Raw genomic sequence first — 21468 nt, forward strand, 5'->3', positions numbered from 1 at the left:
AGGGATTGGGGGAGTAGCCTAAGGAAAAGCTTGGAGACTGTGCTGGGAGAGCTGAAAGAGGACAGTTTGCATAGTCTAGAGCTGAGAGTTTTAAGGAAGGGGGGTAGATGTGACCACAGCCTTTAAGTATGGGTCCTTCCTCAAGGAGGAAGGGAATATTTCCTGTTCTGGCCTAAACCAGAAGTTTTAGGTTTCTGTTGCAAGTGGAGCAAAACTGCAGTTGAAAATCAGCTGTGAGGAGACTGATGTGTTGGAGTCCCATGTCTGGGAAATACATGAGTAATGGGTACAAAGAAAATTGGTGATCTGAGTGGGCAATGGGGAGATGTATCACTTCACTACATTCGTCTAGACTTGCTTTTTAGGATGCTTTTAGGTGGGCTAACATCCTCCCATGAGAACATATTCAAGCAGTGTTTTGTACATAATTACACTTTAAAACTTCTCTGTAAAAGTTTTTTAAAAAAGAGCTGTTCCAACACTGCTGGGAGGAAAGCATTGCTCTTAAGCAGAAGTTACCTGATGTATTGGGCCAGGGTCAATGTTCATTGGAGGTTGCAAGGTTGCAGTTCTTATTGGCTCAATTGGCAGCATAATTTCTGACATTTCATTAGCCTGTAGAAAGGACTTGCAGATAAGGTGTGTTCAGGGCTGGCTTTGAACTGCAGCGAGTGACAGCTGGGCTGCATGAACACCTATCTGAGAGGTAACACTCGCTAATGATCGGACTGACTTGTCAGATCCAGCCTCCTTTGTTTTCTAGTTGAAAACGCCATTTCCATGCTATTTGATGTTGTTTGCCAGTGGAAGGTGTTTGATCCAGCAGTGAGATGGATAGCTATTTCCCTTCCTCCAACGCAGCTCTCTACCTGTGTGGAAAGAGGAGCGTGGTGCAGCGTTGGAGGTGGCTGGATAAGCCACACAGGGCACTGGAGATGGTAGGACGTGCCACTCAATCCAGCCGGCATTCCACTTGCTCAGCCCTGGAGCAGGTTGCTTAGGGACAAACGGTAGTGAGCACAAAGCACTTGAATAGAGGTGGTGCACTGGTGGTTTGCTGTCCTGGGAGGGTAGCTTTGAAGCTGCAAGTCCTTAGAGGATTGGTGAAGGACTTAAGAGCTTGGGCATTACCAGGTACCAAGTCTACCTCCTCTCTCTTCTTAAAGAGCAGATGTCAGCAGGGGTAGACCTGGAACAGCATGTGCTGCTCAGTATATGTTCTTAGCTGTGCTGCATGGACACGGGGATGCAGCCCTGAGCTTCCCACTTTTTGCCTCCCACTGTTGCAGATCAGTTCATGCTCTATGGCAGTTCTGCAGCCTGCCCTGCAAATGTGGGGCAGACACCATGGTGGTTGAAGTTGTATTGTGTATGAGAAAGCCATGCAAGGCTGTGGCAGGAGCAAGGATCCATGGCCAGGAGAGAGCCTCTATGTGCATGTGGTGAGTGGGATGGAAAGCAGAGAGTGTTTCATGCCTCAGCACTGGAGCGACAGGCACTGAGTAAGCAGGGCCAGCACATCTCTGAATGTGCCTCCCCACTGAGTTCCTCTTGGGGAGGTGGAAATTTGCTGCTTCATGCAGAGAAAAGTTATGTCGACACACTGTGTTTTGGTGCCTGGTTTTGTGCAAAACACGGAAATCCTTTCCTGCCTAGTCTCTTTTCATTCTTTTTGCTGTCAGTCACTGCACATGTCATCAGTGTCTGTGGAAAAGACTGCACAGTCAGGGCACCAACCTTCTGCAGCCTCCAGTGTGTGAAAAGCCGCATTAGCGTGAAGATTTTCACATGAGAACTGCTGATGATTGATGAGACATAGTGTGCAGTGATTAAAACCAGAAATGTGTGTCTGGAACCCCTCACTGGTGTCCGGGATTAAAGAGACCGTAACAAACTGCATTACTGGTGCACACGTGAGCAAGTGTTGGGGTTTATGCTGGAAGCCTTGTTTCTGCATCACAGTTCAACTCACTTCAGCAGCCAGGGAGGAGAGAATTTGTGCAACATGCTTAGGAAAGGTTCATCCAACCTGGTGCAGTACCCAGAATGCTCTTATTTTCATCCCTCCAAGCTAGGATGCAGATGACAAGGTGCAAACTGCACACAGCCAGTATAATGCAGGTTTTTCCACTGGATTTCAGTGTGCTGCCATCAGTGCTGCACTCCAAACAGCTGGCTTTGTTGCAGTGCAAGTGCTGTCACGTTAGCTGGTGTCAGATGCCAGCCATTTACAGTATATGCCATCACAGCATGACTTAAGTTGGCAACACATAGTCAATCACATGCCAGCAGCCTACTGTATGGGTGGGGGAGTGTGTGGGAAGAAATGGGGAGAAGATACTCTTATAAAATCCTTTAATGATTTATTTTTAATATCCATTTTTCAAGCCTTGGAAAGTGCAGTCCATATGCTTTTCGCTCCTGGCTGTAGTTGGCAAAGAAGCTGATGAATATGGTCCTTCAGACTCCTTCCACTTTGCGAGGAGCCAGAAAATACAGCTATATTTAGCATGTTACCAAGGCCAGCAGCAGTCTGTTACTGGGTGGTGATTCCCTGGCTGCAGGCTTGTATGCCACCCAGGACCGGGTGGGAATGTGCCTGTCCTGGAGTCAGTACTCAGGCTAAATTGACAGCAGCAAATTTCAAATTTTCAAATTTTACAAGAGGATGGCTGCACTGGTGCCAGCAGGCTCAATGTGCTGCTTTCCAGCACAGTTCAGTCACCAGGCCCCTTCCCAACATGTGCAGTGACCACTCCAGGTGCTTTTTGGTGCAACACTCAGCTTGGAGAATGTCTCAGTTGGTCTTCTGTGCACAGCCCTGGAACTGTCCTGTGCCCTATGCTGAGCTTTTGATATGCTGGAGCCACAGTTAGTCCCTGCAGGAAAACTGTGCCTTGTAGCATAAATATGCTCATCTAAAACTTGGGGGCCTGACTCCTGTTGTATTTTCTCACATTGTATTCCTAAGCCACACATGTATAAAGTGGAGTTGTCCTTATCTATCCCCAGCCTGGTATCCACACAGCAGATTTGCTACCGGTTTCCTGTTGCTTTCCCTGCTGTGTTGCAGCTGGTACTGAGGAGTTTAAAATGGCAGTTCCTTTGTCCTTCTGTCGGCTTTTGTAGAGCTGAAATTGGTCTTGAAGAGTGTGTGCGTTTCTGGGAAGTACCAAGAACTGTGGGTGTTGTGATGGAAGGGTAGAAGAAAGGCTCACCCCTACCAGTGTTGGAGTTTAGAGGGTACTAGTGGGGCCCATCACTATAGAGCAAGACATCTTCAAAGTTGTTACATAGCAAGATGTCTGAACTGGGAACATTTTGTGTCACTCTGTCACATCATCAGTGCCTAAAATTCGTCTGAGAGATGAACAACTTACTGTGGTGCTGGAGAGGGCAGCTCAACTCAGCTGTGGCTTCCAATATGCCGTGGTGAAACACAGTGGTTGGTGGTGCTCAGGATCAAAATGTTATGAGGAGGAGTTAGACCAAAGGTATGGGTTTGAATCTGAGTGTAGCAGTGATTCATTTAGTCTTTCTGAGTCCTCGAAGGCCTGACTGACAGCACTTCACAGCCTTTGCTCTCCAGCAGCATCTGCACACCTCTGTCTCTTACAAATACATGTCCTTGAAACCAGTAATACTGTGTGGGCACTGATTTCAGCTTACAGGCTCTGTCTGCAAGACCAAGGCCTCGTGCTGTATGGTGGTTTTTTTATTGGTAGTAAAAGAGTTCTGTTTGTAGAACCCCCTGTTAGAATTAAACAAATTGGTTTGAGAGGAAACAAAAAAGTAGAACAAAGTTTCACACTAAGCTGGGGTTGCTGGTATCAATGATATTCACAATTTCAGTTGAAATAGCAAAGTCCTTCTCAAGTTGAAGTCGACTGTGTAAGTATTGTTCAGAAAAAATAGTAGTTCTTTTTATCATCTTTTCCATTCCTGCAGTGTAGAAACATCTACACAGATTTATTCTACACAAATTTGGTAGAAATAAGTGTTTTCCCAATCCAAAGCACTTGTGCCAAGTTACAGTCAGGAGAAATTTCTAAGGCTGATGTGTAAGCCCCTGGAGGCTGGAGCTTGGAATCAAGCAGCTGCCTAGCCATGGACAGCCTGTGGTTCCACGGGGTCGGCTCCCAGTCAGCAGCAGCCCTGCAGAAGCTGTGGAGGCGGGACACTGCAGATATGCTCTGAGGCAGAACCCTGGACTCTTGCTGGGTCCCAGGTGATGGGAAGGGCTGTAGGGAGGCCTGGTCCCGTGCAGCCATGAGAAGGATGACCCAAACCTGCCTAGTGCTGATGAGTGTTCTCCTTGCACAATCATGTGGTTATTTCCTTTGTAGTGGCACTGGGTGTCTGAGCACCAGCCAGCTGCGTTGTGCCATTTTACCCTCACTTCACACAGATGTGAGAAAGTGTCTGGTGACAAAGATTCATGTCCTCAGGGGTGGTGAGCAGTTAATTTACTGCTGGGGATCTGGGGCTGTTGGATTGCTGAGAAGCCAAAACAACAGCATTAAAAAGCCTCTTTCTTTTTGAGTTGGGTTGTTGGGAGCCACTGGGCTCTTTCAGGAGCAGGGCAGAGTTTCATTCCACAAAGCCAGGCTGCTAAAGTTTGGAAGTGGGTTTTTTTCCTGTCCCTCTGGGTATAGCCCATCACTTCTTGCATTCAATTATTTGCCTTTTGTTTAACTCTGATCTCCTTGGAGCAGATAAGAGAGGAGCCTGTTCCCATGACACATGTCAAACAGCCCCTTTTAAGCTGTAGTCAAACTCTGCAGCCTTCTCCCCAGTGAAGCTGTTGTCTCCGTGTTCCAGTTTGGCCAAATTTAGAAGTACATCCTCTAAGAGAAGGCAGGCTACAATCACCCCTCCCCCACCAGGTTCGGGAAAAAATAAATTTTCCTCGAAGGAAAGTGAAAGAGATAAAAAACTATTTACTTAACAAACACACAGGAAGAGGACAATAATGCTAAATAATAAAACCTCTCAATCTGCTGAGAGAAACCTGGGAAAATTTGAGAGTCCTTCCATAGATCTCTCCCTCCCCCTCCTTGGAGATGGGACAGGGTGGTGGGCCCACCTCCAGGGCCAAGGCCTTGGTGGAAATTCCTCCCAATGTATTCTGATGTTGAAACAGTCCAGCAGAGAAAAAAGGAAGAAAACGAAGTCCCAGGAAACAAAAGTTCAACTCTCCAGAGGAAAAGGATCTGGAGCTGGGGAAAAGAAACTGCCAAAAGCTGGCTGGAAAAGAAAAAGCAAACCGGGTGCTTCCCTCCCCTCTCACTCCCCTGCCGCAGTTGAGAAAAAAAAGTCTCTATCTCTGTGTGACCTTGAACAAGCTGCAAACTGCTTTGAAAAAGTTTTGCTCAGTTTTTTCCTCCCCCCTCTCAGGCTCAGTTTAAAGGCATAGAAAGGCACAAAAATAAATTTCTGGGCATAGGGCAGTGATAATGGGATACACATCATAAAGTCACCCCCAAGACACCCCACCAGGAAGGGGGGCAGAGAAAAGCTTGGAAATCTCAGGCTGCTCTACAGCGACCTGGCATGCTGGTGAGCCTGGCTGGGGATTCAAAACCAGCCCCTGCAGTGGGTCATGGTGTTGGCTTTTTGCAGTGGTACTTGGACTGTCCTGTGATTCCACCTGTATGTTTGCAAAAACCTTAAAGAATCCCCAGGAGAGTATCCTGGATGCATCAGGGGCTCATCCCAGGAGGTTCCCACCTGAGCCTTGGGTGCAGTGATATGTAACAGCTGTATCCTTGTGGACCTGGTTATGGGGTTACAGCTCTGCTGCACGTGATCCTGCTAACAGGTGCAGGTACATGGGGTCATCTGATGTGCCCCTTTTGGAAAGCAAATTTAATTACACTGAGACTGAGAATTCTGTGCCCAGCCCTTGACAAGAGTGCCTGGGACAGGCTGGGTAATGGATGGTCCTGCACCTTTGCTGGCTGCAGGAACCATTATTAATTATCTGTCATGGAACAGCTGTGTGGCTTCCAGGTCTGGCCTTATTTTAATAGGCTCTGAATAGCTCAAAAGAATTTGTTCCTCAAAAAAGTCACCATTTTTGCATAAAAGTTTTATAAATAAGCATAAAGTTACATTAAGTATTTCATGTATTCTGTATGCCTTTTGTTTTTTGAGGAAGAAATTCAAAAAGAAAGGGGGGAAGAGAAACAACTTACTTTTCAAGAACGATTTTATCTCAATGACAACATTTGTTACTAGCTTTCTTATTCAGTGATGTATTGATATTTATCCTCTTATTTCTATTTGCAAACACTATTAAAGTAAGGCACAGTTCACACGTTTTTAAAGTGATGATCTCAGTGGATTTGCAGGGATAACATCCGTGATCTCTTGCTTTTTAGGAGCCACTGGCATGGCCAGTGCTTATGTTTATTGCAGGGGGTAAGGAGTCAGTGATGCAACATGCATCACTTTTGAAAAATGAAAGCATGAAGGGGGAAAATTGTTTCAGTTCTTCCTCCTGTGACTACCTGTTCTCAGCATCTCAGGGTACCTGCATGTTGTGGATCAGAGGTGCTGCCTTACAGAGCTGTCCTCTTAAGGTTTTATCCAGTGCAGCTGGGGAAGTGGTGGAAACAGTTTTGTTTCTTGCTGTCTGGTTGTCAGGGCCAATTAAGTGGTCTGGTGTTGGGAAGGAGGGGAAAAGCAACCCACGCAAGGAAGCAGGGCATTTTTGTTGTTGTTTCTGGAATTGTTGCCACTAGCTTCTGAAAGTATTGGTGTTTGTGTTAAATTGTTTGGTGTTTTTTCTTACAACCATCATTTTAATACCAGGAAGCCTGATTTTTTGGTTTAGCTTGATAGTATTCAGTTAGTGTTACTGCAGGAGAAGTCATGTTGCTCTTCTCTTCACCTGTTATCTGAAAATCACAAAAGAGGCACAGTAGCTACCAAGCCACTTCCGCCTCCATGATTGTGTTGTTCCAGTAACCCAAACAATCCTTAATTTCTCTGGCTGCCCTGGGTGTTACATTCACTGAAATGCTGTTCCATTATGTTTTTTAGGGCCGGTGTACCCGAGAGAACTGCAAATATCTCCACCCTCCCCCACACTTAAAAACACAACTTGAAATAAATGGACGCAACAACCTGATCCAGCAGAAGACAGCCGCAGCCATGTTTGCTCAGCAAATGCAGTTCATGCTACCGGGTGCACAACTACAGCCAATTGTGAGTTACAGCCACGGATCCATCGGGTTCATACTGCTCCCTGTTCCTCCTGTTTGTTCACAGAGGCTCCAGCCCTGTGCCTGAGCTCAGGCCATTGTCTGTGCTGCCCAGAATTGCGCAGAATCTTCCAGAGGGGTGTCTGATGCTGCCTTTGCATCTTCTTGGCAGGCTGTGTCTCTGTTTTCCTCTGATAAGTGAGGAGCTGTGAGATTCAGGACTTCAAGTGGAAGGGTCTTACCACCAGGTGCTTATTTGACCAGTTGATTTATATACATCCCAGAAGTTCTGAGTGGCTCAGTTCCAGTGGATCCTGTTTCAGATAGTTGTTTTACACTGAGATGATGCTGACTCCCTTGGACTAGATGTGTTGCACCGTTGGACTAAAACTGGGGAAGATGAATCCTGTTTAGACTTTAATACTTTTTTATGTCTGGGAGTGAGACCCATTTCACTGCAGTTGTCTCAGCAGAGAGTTATGCTAATGTCACAACCCTGTCACTTGTTTTTCACAGTAGTGGTGATTTAGAGTAAGAGCAGGAAAGATTTGCTTTTCTTCAGGTAAGAAGGGAAGCCTGTGGGAGACAGATGTTTGCAGAGTAGGTAGTTCAGAGAAGCCTTCACTGCCTGTCCCTGCTTTGGCTTGTTGGTTAAAACAGGTTTCAGGCTGGAGAACCCTGTTATGCCAGAGGGAGGATGGCTTGTGTCTGCTGGTTGGTGTATCTGGGAGGGGATGACATTTGTTAGCTGAGTTTTAGTCTGTCATAATGTATATTTTAAGAACTGTCAGAGGTCTTGAAGCAGCTCTTCAATGCTGATCTGAATCAGAGAGTAATTGGGAGAATTAACAGAGAGTTAATTGGGAGCTCTCAGTTTAAAGTTGGGGCTGAGTATCTTTCCTGGGGCAATGTGCACTTAGTGTGCTGTAGTTGGGTGAGGCTCCTCATGTTATGCCACACAGGAGGACTGGCCAGATCTCTTGGACAAGCACTTCTAGCCTGAAGGTGTCAAGTCTGTGAACCAGCCTGAACTTGGCCTCCTGGTGTCCCACCTACAGTACCTGGCCTCTCTGCCCATGTGAATCACAGCATCTGTCACCCCAGCTTTGAAAAGCTCAGGTGTTTCTGGTTCGTCCTCGCCAGAGAACAGTGGAGGATTCCTCCTTGTTGGAGGCTGTTGTGATGTTTGGTGTAAGAACTTGTGATGGAGCTGTTTCAGCAGAGGAAAGCTGCCCAGGGTCCCTTTATAACGGTGTTCTGCCACCAGACTGGGGCGTTTCCTCAGTCTGGCATATTCCCCCTGTGTTTTGGGGGCTTTTCCATGTTTGCCATCACTCTGATCATCATGAGTGTCTGCTAATAGCTTTATCTTGGCCCTGCCATATAAGCTAGGAAAGTGCTGTTAATTCTTCCCATTTTGAAGATGTAAAGGTGAGAGAAAATTTGCCACAGAAAAAGTCTTTAGTTGTGCTGTGCCTTAGGCTTCTATCTGCTGTAGTCTTGCACCTCTTTTTTGTGGAGTTTGAACGTATATCCACATCAGAAGGAAATCCTGAATTCCCACAAAATAGTAGCACTGATTTCCAAGCCCAGTACTAAAAGCAAACCCTTCCTGTTTGGAGTTTTCCTCTGTGGGGAATTCATGGTGGACACTCTTTGGCTGGCTATTCAAAGCATCTTTGGGATTTCCTCTTTGGAAAGTTCCCGTCTTCCCACTTCGCAATCTTGCGGGTCCAGTATGCTCCTAAATTTTACTCCTGCCTTTTAAATTGCCTCTGAGACTGACGGTGTTGTTTTTTCTGGTTAGTGCTCTCATTTCAGAAGTAACCTTATCTGATGAGAAAGGCCCCTGGTTTCTAAATTGTGCCATGGGGGAGACATGGACAAAGAAGAAAATAAAAATTTGTTCTGCAGTGACTGCTCCTTTCCTGCTTTCCCACACTTTACTCAGACTAAACAAGCTCTTGGTCTGATTCCTGCAGCCCAACTTGCTCCACACCAATTTCAGGACAAACAAGAGATTGCTCTTTCAACTGCCTTTGATTTCCCAAAGATGCTGTCAGTGGAAGCTGGCTTTGAGAATTTTTTTTCTCTCTAAATGAGAAGGGTGGGGCCTCCTTCTGGCTACACATGAAATTCATCAAAGCGGAAAGTATTGGATCAGATGCAACAGCAGAACAAATCCCATGTGATCTGAAAGCTGATCAACGGGGATGCCTGCTTAATTGGGATGCTTGCCAGAGATGAGATTTGAAACAGCATGTGTAATAGCTCTAGCAATAGCTGAATGCCTAGACATTTTAAAGTGCAGTTTCACCAGGAGTTAAAAAAAAAAAACCAAACAAACCACCACCAAAAAAAACCCCACCAAATCCAAACCAAACTAGCACTTGACATAACAGCTTTTCACCAGGCTTCCTGAAATGGCCTTGAATGTGTCTGTCTATGACACACAGAGCTGGGCTCTGGCATTGATAGGAAGAGCTACTTTGGTCAATGTTGTGTCTGGTTTCTCAGATATGCTCACTTTGCATCCTGTGTGTGCCAGTGCAAGACCACCCAAAAAGTGCTGCACCTTGGGCCTAGTCCCCACCCTCTCCATCCTGCTTTACCCCTTTGCAGCAGTGTGGGACAGACTTCCAGAGCTGACCATGGAGGTGCTTCAGCCCAGGGTCCAGTTGATGTGGTGGAGCAGGGCACTGGTTTGCCCCGTGCTTCCCCATTAGTGCCTGAACAAGCTGTTGATGGAGCACGGCAGTGGTGACACACCTGCCAGCACTCCTGCCCTTCAGCTGCCTCTGCTGCTGCCTAGGGAAGCTGTTTCCTCTCTTTGTTTTCAAGCTCTTCATCTTTTCTTCCTGTCAAGGTCTTTGCAGACAGGACTATCTTGATAGTTCTGAGTCACCCATGCCCCTGAAGACAGCCCAGACTTTAACCCAGCCCTTTGTCCCCTCCTGGGGCAGCAGGATCCTGCTGCCACTCCTTGGTGCTGAAGGAGGGATTAAAGCAGAGGGTGAGCAACTTGCTTGACTAGTGATGCTTGGAGCAAGTGCTGGAGCCGATTTCGACAGGTGCTTTGCACAGGCATTTGTTCTGTGCAGCAAAAACCTGATTTATATCTCAGCCTCTAGTCAAAGGCATGCTAGGAATGAATAAACATACATACCCTGGCCCACCCAGGAGGTGGTATCTCCCAAGAGACAATGCTGTGGGGTGTTAACACCTGTCTTTTACACTGCAGCAGCCCACAAATGAGAGATCCTTTGAACTTAGAGTGTCTTTGCAGTCTGGTTGGGGAAATGAGCATCTGTATAAGTAGCTGGATGCTGTGGCCTGTTGGATTCACTCCAGCATGCTCAGCCTTCATGCTGGAGGGTGGCTTTGCAGCCAGCCAGCCCCATGCAGTTACATTGGAGGAGAACACTGGGTTTTGGGTTTTCTGACAGCATCAATAACGTTTTTAATATCAAGGTTTTCAGTCTTGTCAGTATGAGATCTTTATCTTCAGTTTCTATTACCAGACTGTAAGCTGCCATTGTTTTTTGTGCACTTTCCTTATATAGCTCCTTAGTGGTGACCTGTCTCCCCTCCTTCATTCTATCAACACCTCTGTATTTACAGTGGGCCTCTCATTTTCAGGCTTTCCCTTTTTTAGGGTCTGAGGTAACTCAAAATCAACACTTCCTGGCTGAGACAGAGCTTGTGTTTGACAAAACACCAACCACTCCTCTGCCTTCCTCTTCACACCCACTCTGTGTTTCTTCTCTAGCTTTAGCACAATTTCTGCTAGGCAAATCAAATGCAACTTCTAGATTGTTAACAAAATCAGCTGTTCCAGGTTCTGTTGCCACCACTGGTGACAAATGTCCCTCCCTGGGACGGTGCCTTCTCTCTGCTCACACCTTCAACCCACCAGCTTCCATGTTTGAGGTCTATGAGGAGCTCAGAGCTGTCAAAGTCCTTGGCAACCCTCCCCCTGAGATGTGTTCTGAAAACAACCATTTCAGCTTTTTAAAATTATTGCTATTATTACAAGCATTTTAATACTCAGTAAACCAGTCTTGTGAGCTGCTACCAGCCTGAACCCTTTGCTGCTGCACTGTAACCTGTTTCCCTCTGCACAGGAGTTACTGGTAGTGTCTCTGTGATGTATAAAAGTTAATTTGCAAGGAAACCTGTCTCTGTATTTCCTGAATTAGCAAGAGCTTTAAGGGGGGGCAGCACAAGTAAGTGCTGATACTTTCAATCCTTCTGTTTTGCCCTAAAGCACACCAGCAATTAAGTTGAGAGTTTGGTTTTTTAGTGTACAGCCATAATATTGCTCTGGCATGTCCCCTGTTCCTCCCTTCCTCTTCCTCACACAGCTTTATATCAGGAACATGATGCTGTTTGGTCTGGGATATCCCTTGGGTCAGTTGGGGTCAGCTGTCCTCTGTCCCCTCTCAACTCCTTGTGCTGCCCTCCATAGTCAACTCACTGGTTGGGTGGGGTGAGAGGCAGAAAAGCCCTTGACCCTGTGTAAGCACTGCTCAGAAACAACAAAAACATCCCTGAATTATCAATGCTGTTTCCAGTACAAATCTAAACCACAGCCCCACACCAGCTACTGTGGAGAAAATCACCTGTATCTCAGCCAAAAGCAGCACAGCTGTCACAAGAGGTGGACAGGAGGCATGTTGAGGAGGGCAGTGCTGTTTGGAGTAAAAATTACATTTGGGTTCTGGCTGCAAGGAGGAAATTTGCTCAAATTCCCTGAGGACATGGAGGACCTGCACAGACATAGAGGAGAGAACTGGCTGGCAGCACTCCTATTACTGATACTGATGCATGAGCCAGACTGGATTTCCCAATCCAAGACAGGCAGCCAGATCTGGCGGTGAGCACAGCCCATCTTTTCCCCTCATCAGCCACAATAAATACAGAGCTCCCTGGTACCAGCTCACAAAGGCACAGTTTTCAGAGTGCTTCACACACTCCAGACTTAAAACCCCAGCTCTTGTATGTTTAATGTGTTGAGTGTAGTCTGCTTGTTCCCTGGCTTCGCACCCACTTGGTTGGGATCGGCAGCCCCAGCCTGCAGGCAGGGTGTGGAGCACAACTGTCACTTCCAATCAGAGAAGCAGGCACGTGGTGCAGGTGGGCAGAAGAAGCAGTTATGAAACCTTGGGAACACAGCAGCAACTGTCAGGGCACGGAAATGGTTGAACAAACAGCAGCAGCAATAAAAAACTCATCCTGCTCTTACAAGCATCACTCTGCAGGTCTCCAGGGTTGCAAGTGGATCACATTACTCAGTTGTTCCTCATGCACATCTTTTCTCCACGCGCTTCAGCTTGGGTTTGGATCCATTAGCCCTTGCTGATTGCTCCCAGTGAGAAGAGGGACTGCTTTTGAGGGAGATGGAGATTGTGTTTCAGGGAGCAGGTCCTGCTTCCACCTTTGTAGTAGCTTTGATGAAGAGGCTGGTGTATCATCTCTTAGTGAATGTTTCAGGTGAATTCACTCAGTGTGTGGTGTTGCAAGCCCCCAGCATTCCCAGTCTGCACAAATCCCTCCTTCAGCAGTGGGAGGAACATCTTCCCTTTGTCTCAGAAACCAGCGAGGTTCTTGGCCTGGCTTCTGGTTGTGTTTGAACCCAAGCAGGAGAAGCCTGCTTTAAAGGATCTCCTGGAATTTTGGAGCAATGTTTTTGCCATACCTGCTCAGTCAGGATTCTTCTGCTATATTAGCTATATTTTATTATGCTAAAAACATATAGGGTAGGTTTGCCCACACATTTGTGCAAGTCATATGTACTTCAACGTTTGGGCTACTAACGGGTGCATAAAACAAATGCTGACAAAATGTCAGGCCCTCGCGTAACCTGTGCAGACTGGCCAGACTGGAGAAGCTCCTTAAAATAGCATTTATGGTGCAAAAGGTAACGGAAGTTCAGCAGATACCACTGTAATTACTGGTAGTCACACAGAAGAAAACAGTCTAATGGATGCTGCCTTCTCACTAAAGTGTTCAGGGAGTCACAGCTTTGAAAATCCTTAAGAGATTTTTTTATCAGCAAAAGGTATAAAATGTCTGGGAGCCACAGAGAATTGAAAGAGAGGAGAAAATTATTTAATAAAGGGCTGTGGATTGGGAGATCTCTGGCTTTAGTGGCTAAAGTGTCCTGACAGTTAAAGCAGTGTTTGACTAAGGCTCCCAAGAAGAAAAATTGGAAATCCCTCCCAGAGAGAGAATTATTTGGTTCTGCTACACTTCAGGCATCCAGCACCACTGATGCAGGAAGCTGTGTCTTCTCACTGAGGAGGAGAAAATGGGATATATTCTGTCAACGATTCCCTTTCCTATCGGCTTGGGAGCTGCTTGCTGTCACTGACCATAGGACGGGGAATTGTTGAGCTAAAGCTGGGTTAGGAGAGTTGGCTGGTGTTAGTGGGGGATAACTTCTTCCACATCACAATAAGCAAAGTATGAAAGTACCAGGATGAAGATGCTGTTGAGGAACACACTGCCCATATGTTGTTTCTTTTAGAAGTAGCAAAACGAAAGAAAGGTGGGAATGATGTGTGTGGCCAAAAAACTGCCCCAGGCCATTGTGTAAGCATACTTGTATTTATTGCCAAGTAGAGCCTGTAGCTCCCAAGGATGGTATCATGGACACCTGGCAATGTGAGTAGCTTTAACTGAAACCCAGAGTTCACAGTGGAACAGGTGACAGGAAGGAAAATAAAAATGGTTGCAAGTTTCAGGCTGCTTTCCTTGGGGGCTGCTCAAGCCCCTGCTATAGGAGCAGGTGTGCTGCCATGCATGCTTTCATTTTCAGTGGGGGCAGATGGAGTTTTTCATCAGCTGGAATTGGTTTAATTCCCAAGAATACTTTGGATCTTGTGCTTTAAAACCTCACAGACTCCCTGGCTATAGGGGCTAGTCACAGACTTTAAACTGAGCATCTGCTTAGGACCCTTGTGCTCACCTGCCTGCCAGCACAGCACCTCCTTTTCCAGAGAAGCTCTGCTGGAGCAGCTCAGGTTAGGGAAACACCTCTGGTCCCCTGCACAGAAGCTCTGCTGCACTCAGAGGACCTGCCTAACACAATGGTAGGGACCTAAAGTGGTTGAGATCTTTTTGGCATGTTGTTCTGTCCCAAGGAGAACATGGCTCCTTGTAGCACAGGTGGGGTCTTGGACCTTGCACTAGTCCACCTGAGCCATCTCATCTGGTACATGCTATCATTGCTATTCCAAGCCCAAGACTCGCCTGCTCTTGCCAAAGCCATGAGATTTGGCACGTTGTGACGTTAATGAGTTTGGTGTCCTCTTGCTGCCATTCACATGGAGCGCAGGCTTAGATCTTTCTGCAAAATGGCTTTTGCCTGGAGTGTGTTTGCACTCTGAAACCAACCCCAGATGTGCAGGATGCCTGACCACTGAGCATACTGCAGTAGAGATACCTCACATGACTGAATGATGCCTTTGGCCTAACCTGAGGCACACTGGCCGTGCTAACATGGAGCTCAGGGCAGGCTGATAGTGAACGCAGCAGAGCAGCTAATGGAGTTACCTGCTTCCAGGTCCTGAAGCTGCAGTTTACCTTGGAGTCTCTGTACAGCATTGCAGTGTAGGCATAAAGAAGCTGAGACATTAATTTGGGAATGAGAAGTCTGTTTCATTTGGGCCTGCCCTAATTGCTGGCATGAAATCCTTAATTGTGTCATTAAACTATAAGGATCATCAATATGCTTTGATCTGACAAATCAAGATGCCTTGTATTCAGGATGAGTCACAAATCTGTGAGTCAGGAGAAGGGAATGGATCGCAAATAAATAGCAATAAATGAATAGACTGGAGAGCACAGCATTTTGATGTGGCTAATCAAATTGTCTAAAAGGATTGAAGTGTGATGCAAGGCTTTGATGGGTAATCCAAGACAGAGCTTTTTAACTAATACTTTGTTTTCCCTCTTTCTATACACAGACAACGTTTCCTGTGACTCCATCACTTGCAACAAGCCCCACAATGGCTTTTAGTCCCTACCTGAGTCATGTTTCTCCTGGGATGGGCTTGGTTCCTGCAGAGCTTTTACCAAATACTCCTGTCCTGGTTTCCGGAAATCCTGCTGTTACAGTACCAGGAGGCTCTGCTGGGCAGAAACTGATGCGTACGGATAAACTGGAGGTATTTGGACGTCTGATACAGTAGTGCTGACAGGGATGAACAGTACATGTGGTCCCAACTGTTGCTGTCTGCTAAAATGACCTGATGCAGCACAGTACAGAGTTTAACTCGCAGCTTTCCTAATGCAGGGCTGCTGCTCTCCGCCAGAGCAGACGCTCTTGCGGGACCTTTTCCCAAATCCTCAGAAATTTGGGAAAACTCACTCTTCTGATATCAGTGGCTATTAGAGCAGGGTTAGGATTGGTTTTTGTATGTGGTCTTCCATGCTTAAAAAAAAAAACGACCCAAAAAAACCCAAGTAGACGGACTGCCCTTACACTTTACTGGGTGGGAGATGTTCTGGAGCTAGCAGACGTTTCCCTTTTGTAGAGCTGGGCTTATTGAGCTTTTACAGAAAGCTTTAAGCATTACACTGACGGGAGTGATGAGTGTGGGGCATTGGAAAGACATCTCTCCCTCCCCAATTGGCTGGACATGCTGGGACTTAGTGGTGGAGGAGTTGTAAATGTCTTTCAAACCCTAAGCAGAGACTCTGCAGGAGACAAGGGCTGAGGACCTGAAGTCAGAGGCCCCTGCAGGTGTAAATTATAACACAGGAAGATAGTGGAGAAGGGTGTAATTTCAAAACGCATTGTTTTGTGTTACATATTTTATCTTGCCTTGCTGATGTCTCATCTTTCCCCACACTCAGTCTGACTGCACAATGGTACATGAGCTACAGCACTTGCTATATTATTCAAGATCTTCTCTCAGTTCCTTGGACAAGAAACCTTGCAGACTTTTTGTAGAACCTTTTCCTCTGCCTCTGATGCTTCAGTGGTCATAACTTAAGAGAATCTGCAAAATCCTAGTACACCTAGTAATTTCGACAACACCTTCAAACACATTGCTATGTAATCAGATGTGCAGTCATGTAATGCCAGGGTCGGGGTTTTATTGTGAAGGGAAGGGAGACTATTTATGTGAAAGAGGCACCTCCTATTTAAGAAAAAGTACTTGTTGCAAATAGCCAGCAGCATGTAACATTTAGAATTAAATGTCCTACCCAAGAGTGTGATCCACAACAAATACATAATCCAGGTGAGACACAAATAGCAGAGTTATTAACATTTAAGTCAGGGGAAGAATCCTGACTTGCAAAAGCTTTGTCAAAATGACACTGATTTTCTGGAGTCACTTTCCATTCTGCACAAATTCTGTACTTCGCTTGCATTTGATAATTGGCCTTATTAGCGTTGTGGGTTTTTTCATCCCCTGAAGCAGTTGTGAGTAGCGCCAGTTGCCCCTCTGTCTGTTGATATATGTGTTGCCCCAGGTGAGCATGGATTTAGAATATACGCATGGTTTAATGTGGCCAACCGAACTATGTATTGAAAATACTGAATGAAAAGTAACTTGATGTTCTGTTCAACAACGTGACTTTCTTTTAAGGTTTGTCGAGAGTTTCAGCGTGGAAATTGCACACGTGGTGAGAATGATTGCCGCTATGCTCACCCTATAGATATTGCAATGATAGACACAAATGAAAATACTGTTACAGTTTGCATGGATTACATCAAAGGTCGATGCTCTAGGGAGAAATGCAAGTACTTTCATCCCCCTGCACACCTGCAAGCCAAAATCAAGGCAGCTCAACACCAGGTGAACCAGACAGCTGCAGCTGCAATGGTAAGTAGAGCTCTTCTCAAGCTACATTTCCATTGCAAAGAGATTTCATGTGTCATTTGTGGAAAAGTAGAGAGCTTTGTAAATGGCTGACTAGAGAGCTGAGAGCATGTGCAAGATGCATCCCATCTCTTCATCCTGTCTCCATTCTCACCACAGCATGAAGCCCTCAGTGCCACAGTACATCTCACCAGATAGGGACATGGTGCCCAACCCTGTGATTTGCTGACATGACATTGTGATGTGACATGAATGCAAGTGCAGCAGCACCCAACGCCTTCCCTGGCTGACTCATAGGGGTCAGTTCAGCTTCCTCAATACATAGTACATCCTTTTCAGGGAGATCCTGGCCTGTTCTCTGCAAAAAGCGGGTGATACCAGTTGCTTGAGCTTAGCAAACTTGTGTCCGATACCTTTGCCAAGACTTAGTGAAATTACAAGACACAATCCAAGGGTGACTTCCTGACCTGTTTAATGCTTTGGACCTGGAAGACATGGTCCCACCTGCATTTTAAGTTGAATTCTGACTACTTATATCTACAGTTCTGAACATGAGTCAAGGAAGACTTACCAGGTGACTCCTAGCTTATATAAATGTTTGCCATTCTGTTGAGTTGGGTTCAATGGCACCTATTATTCCAGAGATGAGAGAGCTGGGGAGGGAAGAAGAGGCCCAGGGGAGCTTACCCATGTACATAAGTTCCTGATGTGGGAGGTAAAGAAGGTGGAGGTAAACTCTTCCCAATGGTGCCTAATGAAAAGACAAGAAGCAATGGACACAAATTGAAATTCAGGACATACCATTTAAACATAAATAAAAATTTATTTACCAAAGAAAGAACAAAGACTACAACAGGATTCTCCATCCTAGGAGATACTGAGAACCTGCCTGAATGGAGTCCCAAGCAAGCTGCTGTAGTTGACCCTGCTTTGAGCAGGGTGTTGGTCTAGCTGATCTCTAGAAGTCCCTTCCATCGCTTCTATGATTTCTTAATTTTTTTAAAAATTAATATTAAAAAAGCTCTTACCTCCTCTTTGATTTATTATTAAGGCTACTAAAATTTTTCTAAATACCTTTTTCTTTTTTTTAAGATAGTAAAGGAGGTTGCTTTTAATTCATTATGAAATTTAATGCAGAGCCAGGGCAATTCTAGAAATTAAGCAAGTGCTCTCCTTGTAGTATCAATATTACCTGGAATGTAATTTGAACAATTAATTTATACTGCAGTATTTATTTGTCCTGCAGAGTTTATTTATTAGTTTTCTTACTGTTTTTTATTGTTGTTGAAATAAGAGTGCAGGTCTGTTGAAAAATAACCTTCTGAAATAAAACTCTTGTGTTTTTCACAATTGAATCTTTATTTTTTCACTAATTATATAGGACACTGCTACTTAACCAAAGCCAAGGCATGTTTTATTCATCCTGCTGGCTTCTCTTAAAAATGTAATTAACCCTATTTGTATGCTGCTAACTAGAACCTTTAAAATATTTATTGATGGCTTGTTGCATCACCCCTGCTACCAAAACAGCCTACATTATTCATTGACTTTTCAAGGTTTGATGCATTTACTCTACCTGTTGAGGTGTAAGACTTTATTAAAGGAAAGAAAGGTGCTCCATTTTCTTGGAGTGACAAACAGATGCCAGGCTATGGGTCTACGTTCTAAAACAGATTTGGAATGACTTCAAATCTAAATTCAGCATTTCTGAGGGACCCAATCCTGCAGTTACTTGATGTACACAAGTAGTAGCTTTACTCACTCCTGCTTGACTGAAGTTAGTGCAGCACTGGATGAACTGGGTAAGGCTCAGTCCCAGGACAGCACTTAAGCATGTGCTTGATGCTCCCTCCTTTTCCAGTGGTCTTTCTTATCTCCATGAGTGCTCTGCTGGCCTCTGCATGATGTGTAGCTGCAGCATGAGGGCTGGAGCCCAGTGCCAGTCCCTGTGCAGGTGCTAATACCTGAGCGCTGCTGCCCAGATGTGCCAGCCGATGTGATGAAGCTCCAAAGCACATGTCCTGTGATGACATTTCTTTACTTTTAAAACTTATTGAGGAAAAATAACTGACTTGCCACTAGGCCAGGTAATTACCCAGCCACCCCGTGTTGTGCGTGCCTCGTCTTTTTAATATCTTGTATAATGCATTCACTTTTTAATTTTTTTTCTCTTCGCCTCCCCAAATTGCTGCTTTCTCTTGACACACCTCTGCTTGCTGTTTTTGTTACTGTGCTTGATCCCCCTCCCCGGCCCATTGCCATCAATGTGCTCGCTGCCTGCTAATTAAGACTCAGCCAGCTGTCAGATCACTGAAGCGACCGCTCGAGGCAACCTTTGACCTGGTACTTGGACCTTTCACCTTCTCGCTTTGCATGTAACCATCTTAGTCTGCATGAAAGCCTTCTGCTCTTGCTCTGTGGTGTTAGTGCCTGGGGAGACTGCCCATCCCAGCCAGAAATGTTCAGTGTGCATTCAGACATGCCAATCCTGTGCCCCACACACCATCCATTAATATCTGAGCTTTGCCTCCTGAAGCCTGGATGTGTTTTGGAGACAGTGAATAATCTTGCGGGGAGGCAGCTCTGGATTTTGAATTGTTTTTCCAAACACTTTGGAGTCACAAGATGCAATGTTTCAGGGAGAATTAGAGAATTTAGCTCATTAGGTCTGCAGGGTGCTGTAAATGCCAGAGGATTGGGTGGTTGCGGGACAGATCCAGTAACTTTTCTTTGTATTCCCAACATCACAGTCTTGTCTGGCAGTGCCATGCTGGTAACTGCCCTCCACAAGGATATTCTGTGTAATGGGCCTAACTGAGATTTAGAGGGAAGAGGGCTAAATAGCATTCTTAGGGATCTGTGCTGGGAACTGAAGCAGGTGCAATGTGGGACTTGGCTCATGTGTTGGGTAAGCTGGGGAGATGGCTGTCCCTTCAGCTAGCTCTGTCTGTGGTTCATCCCCTCATTCCCCAGTGGGACAGTGTCAACAAAGGGACCTCCCTCTGGGTGCCTTTTGCTTCAGTCTTAAGCATGGGATCTGCTCCCCGAGCTTCTGCCTGCAAGCTGTCGTTATATAAGCTGTCTTTGATTGTTTTATGAATCTCAAATAATATGTTTTACTTGGCTTTATGATGCTCATAGTGAGGCAAAAGCCATCCTCACAGTACTGTCAGTCCTGGCTCCATAGAAGACAACTCCTTCCCGTTTTCCCAAATAATAAGGGATACAATACATTCTAAAAAAAAAGCTCCTGTTGCCCAGCTATAGCAGGGAGAGGGAAGAGTGGACATAGAGGAGCTGTGAAACCATCAAGCTGATATTGCTTCTCATTCCCAGAGCTAGAAAGGAGAAGCTGACCTGCTCCCCTTCCTCTCCAAAGACTTGTTTTTGGGTTTAAGTGGTCAAGAGGTTTCCTTATCAGAGTTTGAGGCAGCAGCAGTGGGAAGCCTTGCTAGGGCCCAGCTTCTGCCAGCAGTGGTGGAATGATGCTGTGAATGATGTCGCAGCCTCTCACTTCTGCTCAGCTGGCAAAGACACAGCCGCAAAGCCAGCACAGGCGGACCTGCACAATGTCTCGCTGCCCTCTACAAGAGCCACCACTCTGAGGAGACACGGTCTGGCAGAGAATGGGAGAGCCCATAAGTACTCCCCCACTGAACAAACCCTACAAGAGAAGTTACTTGTCCGAGTCTTCCTGCTCTGACACATCTAAAGGTTTGCAGCCAGTTGTTGGAATATGTCACCTCTACTGAACCATTCATGAGTGATAAGAGCATGTATGATTTTCAGAGGACACTGCTCACATTGCTTCTGCTGCTTGCCAGGGAATGGGTGCCCTCTCTCAGATCATTCTGTATTTGTCATGCCTGGCAGCAGACCCAGCCCGTCTTTGCTGAGTGCAGAAGAGTAGAAGTGTGATCTGGTCCTGGGAGATAGAGATCTAAGGGGAACTTTGAGGTGCAATTAAATTGTTTGTTGCAAAGAATTAATCCAGTTCTTGTCTTATGAAAAATAACGAGAGGTTTGTTGACACGCACGTGGGAAATTCTGACTTTGGCATGCAGTGTGTTTTTATCTGTCAGTCTTGCTGAAGAATTGCTTTCCATGCCATGGAGAGAAGTGGCACAAGCCTCTTTGTTCAGATGCTCATTCAAGCAGGACTGTGGCTTTCCCAGCCCAAAAATGAGAGTCTGCCTGGCATTTTAGTAGGGGAAATTGTTCATTTGGATCAGTGCAGGACTATCACATGGATACTGAACTGAATTAACCATTTCACTGGTGAAGATGTCCAGATGCTGGTGCAAGGGTTGCATACCCATGTGTGCACACAGACGCACAGGGAAAAAAATAAAGTCAGAAAAAGTTACTCTCCAAAGCTGCTGCTGTATTTGTGGTGGTCAGAGCTTGTCCAGAGGGAAAGCACA

The 21468-nt window shown here is 45.8% G+C and overlaps 1 protein-coding gene across 7 annotated transcripts in view; it reads left to right on the forward strand.

Annotated features, from left to right (window-relative positions):
* Positions 1 to 21468, forward strand: part of MBNL3 (muscleblind like splicing regulator 3) — a 93654-nt gene that overhangs the window by 53431 nt on the left and 18755 nt on the right. For all 7 annotated transcript variants that reach the window (XR_001864956.1, XR_001864954.1, XR_001864957.1 and 4 more), the window contains exons 3-5: positions 7048 to 7212; positions 15179 to 15379; positions 16811 to 17047. Coding sequence is in view for 4 of the 7 variants with exons in the window: in XM_017743254.1 (XP_017598743.1) it covers positions 7048 to 7212; positions 15179 to 15379; positions 16811 to 17047 (603 nt within the window). In the remaining 3 variants the exon portion in view is untranslated. The remainder of the gene's footprint in view (positions 1 to 7047; positions 7213 to 15178; positions 15380 to 16810; positions 17048 to 21468) is intronic.

This window comes from Corvus brachyrhynchos, unplaced genomic scaffold (genome assembly GCF_000691975.1).
Source record: "Corvus brachyrhynchos isolate BGI_N302 unplaced genomic scaffold, ASM69197v1 scaffold220, whole genome shotgun sequence".
Classification (NCBI taxonomy): Eukaryota; Metazoa; Chordata; class Aves; order Passeriformes; family Corvidae; genus Corvus; species Corvus brachyrhynchos.